This window comes from Lethenteron reissneri, chromosome 45, assembly GCF_015708825.2.
Source record: "Lethenteron reissneri isolate LAM-NWPU_2019-01 chromosome 45, ASM1570882v1, whole genome shotgun sequence".
NCBI lineage: Eukaryota > Metazoa > Chordata > Hyperoartia > Petromyzontiformes > Petromyzontidae > Lethenteron > Lethenteron reissneri.
Window position 1 is genome coordinate 7,911,160 of NC_083823.1, and position 1,836 is coordinate 7,912,995.

General features: G+C 51.4%; 1 protein-coding gene across 1 annotated transcript; it reads right to left on the minus strand.

Annotated features, from left to right (window-relative positions):
• Nucleotides 1-588: 588 nt before the first annotated feature.
• Nucleotides 589-1,265, minus strand: LOC133354001 (protein S100-A1-like). The gene is made up of 2 exons (XM_061570563.1): nucleotides 1,104-1,265; nucleotides 589-783 (listed from the first exon to the last, which is right to left on the minus strand). Exons 1-2 carry the CDS (start codon nucleotides 1,260-1,262, stop codon nucleotides 589-591), a joined length of 354 nt encoding a protein of 117 aa, XP_061426547.1. The 5' UTR covers nucleotides 1,263-1,265.
• Between the last annotated feature and the right edge of the window lie 571 nt (nucleotides 1,266-1,836).

Consider the following 1,836-nt stretch of genomic DNA (forward strand, 5'->3'; position numbering starts at 1 on the left):
GCACGCTAGCATAGCTCCTTGCCATCGGAGGATGGAGGACATTTTTAATGTCAGTCAGGATTTTTACATAGTTTGCAAGGGCTGGGGTAAGGTCACGTCATGATTAGTCTCTCCCAGAACTTGATTAACTGAACCTTGCACGCCAGTAGAAAACCCTTCTTAATTCGACCGCTGAGGTGAGAGGCTGGCAGCTCTAATATTCTTTGCAATATCTGCCAATACATCAAGATTGGAAACGAAAGGGTTACCGTTATTTGTATAGAAGAATGAAATTTATTCCATGGATACGCCCTTTCTCCGGGCGCTAATAATTGGGTGTGAAGTGCCACATATCACGGACCTGTTTGACCAGTACAAAGCCCGATGATCTTACCATGCAACGATTGTACCACGCTCGTTGCTCCTTTTGGGCCGAGCAAACCTAGGGGGGTTCCATGAATCCCACCGCCATTGTCGCTAACCAAATTTGCACCAAGAGCCAACCACAGCCAATGCTCGCTGGTTCCCAAGTCACACGCACGAGTCACAAAAAACAGGACCGACCAGTTTGCAAGCGATTTTATTATTCATCTCACATTTTAAAGGGATTTATTTCGGTTTATCAGCACTAATGGGCGGGCCATAAGGCCCCCTGGTGAGGAACACGCGCTCCTGGAACGGGGCATGGCCGGCCACGAGGATCCTCGTCCACGTGGCCATGAACGCTTGGAAGTCCACGCTGGCGCCTTGGTTCTCGTGAAGATCCCCCATGATCTTGCGCACTTCATCCGGGTCACAGGCACCCTGTAGGCGTGATAACGGGAAGAGTTTGTTACAGGAAATGCACAAATCCCTTTGCTCAGTGCTGCATCAATACCAACCAAGATGCTATGGTGGCCATTAAAAGCCCAGGTCACAAATCAACCCCTAGCAGTGGCTACGCGCGCTCAGTCGTTCAATCATGCACCCGAGCGCCGCCTCGAGCCTTCGCGGCTGCAGGCCGTGGGACTCCCCAGTGGGCGATCTCAGAGCCAAGCGGATGTGGGAAGAGACGCAGTCGGTGACGCGCACGGCTCGAAAAACGTGTGCGCGGTGCTGTCGCGTGGAGCCCGCAGGAAACCCACCGCCAGGTAGGGCCGCATGTGCTTCACGAGCAGTTTCTGCAGCGCGTGCTTCCTCATGGAGATGCTCCCCGCGCCTCCTTCACAGCTGGCGCAGAACTCGCGCACGAAGATGTCCATGACAGCGCTCAGATCCTCCATGGCGGCGGCAGATGAAGGCATCACGAGATTCTTTCAAATGAACACGTACATTACACAACGATAACGCAAAAGAAAAAAAATCACCCGCATGACACCTTTAGACTTGGAGATAATCCATTCAAGGCCAGCACACCACACGAGGTGGTTGGGCCAGCACTGCGCCCGCCTTTGTCTGCCAAGTAGTGAAGTTCACAACCAGAGTCTTCATTTGGCGGCCAAGTCGACCAAAGGAAGGCCCAGGACTGGTTAAGAATACTCTGCGGGTGTTGGCCGAGTATCAAACTCGGGTCACCGGGTCCATGATCCCAGTACACCAACAGCTACACTACGTTACGCACGCGTATACACTCTACACGGGTTAACTCCGAGCAGCAACCCTCCACAGAATACGAATATTGCTTTCAGGAGACAGCCTCGAGATTAAATGGCTTTTTTTACAAATCAGGACCCAGACTTGAGCAGCTGCCTCCATCTCGAACCAACGCAAAAAAATCCACGAATGTCGCCTCCAGGAGGTCCCTCCGTATTGTTGTATCCCAACCCTTCTTCCATAATTGAGATTAATAATATTTGATGATTTTTATATATTATCTTT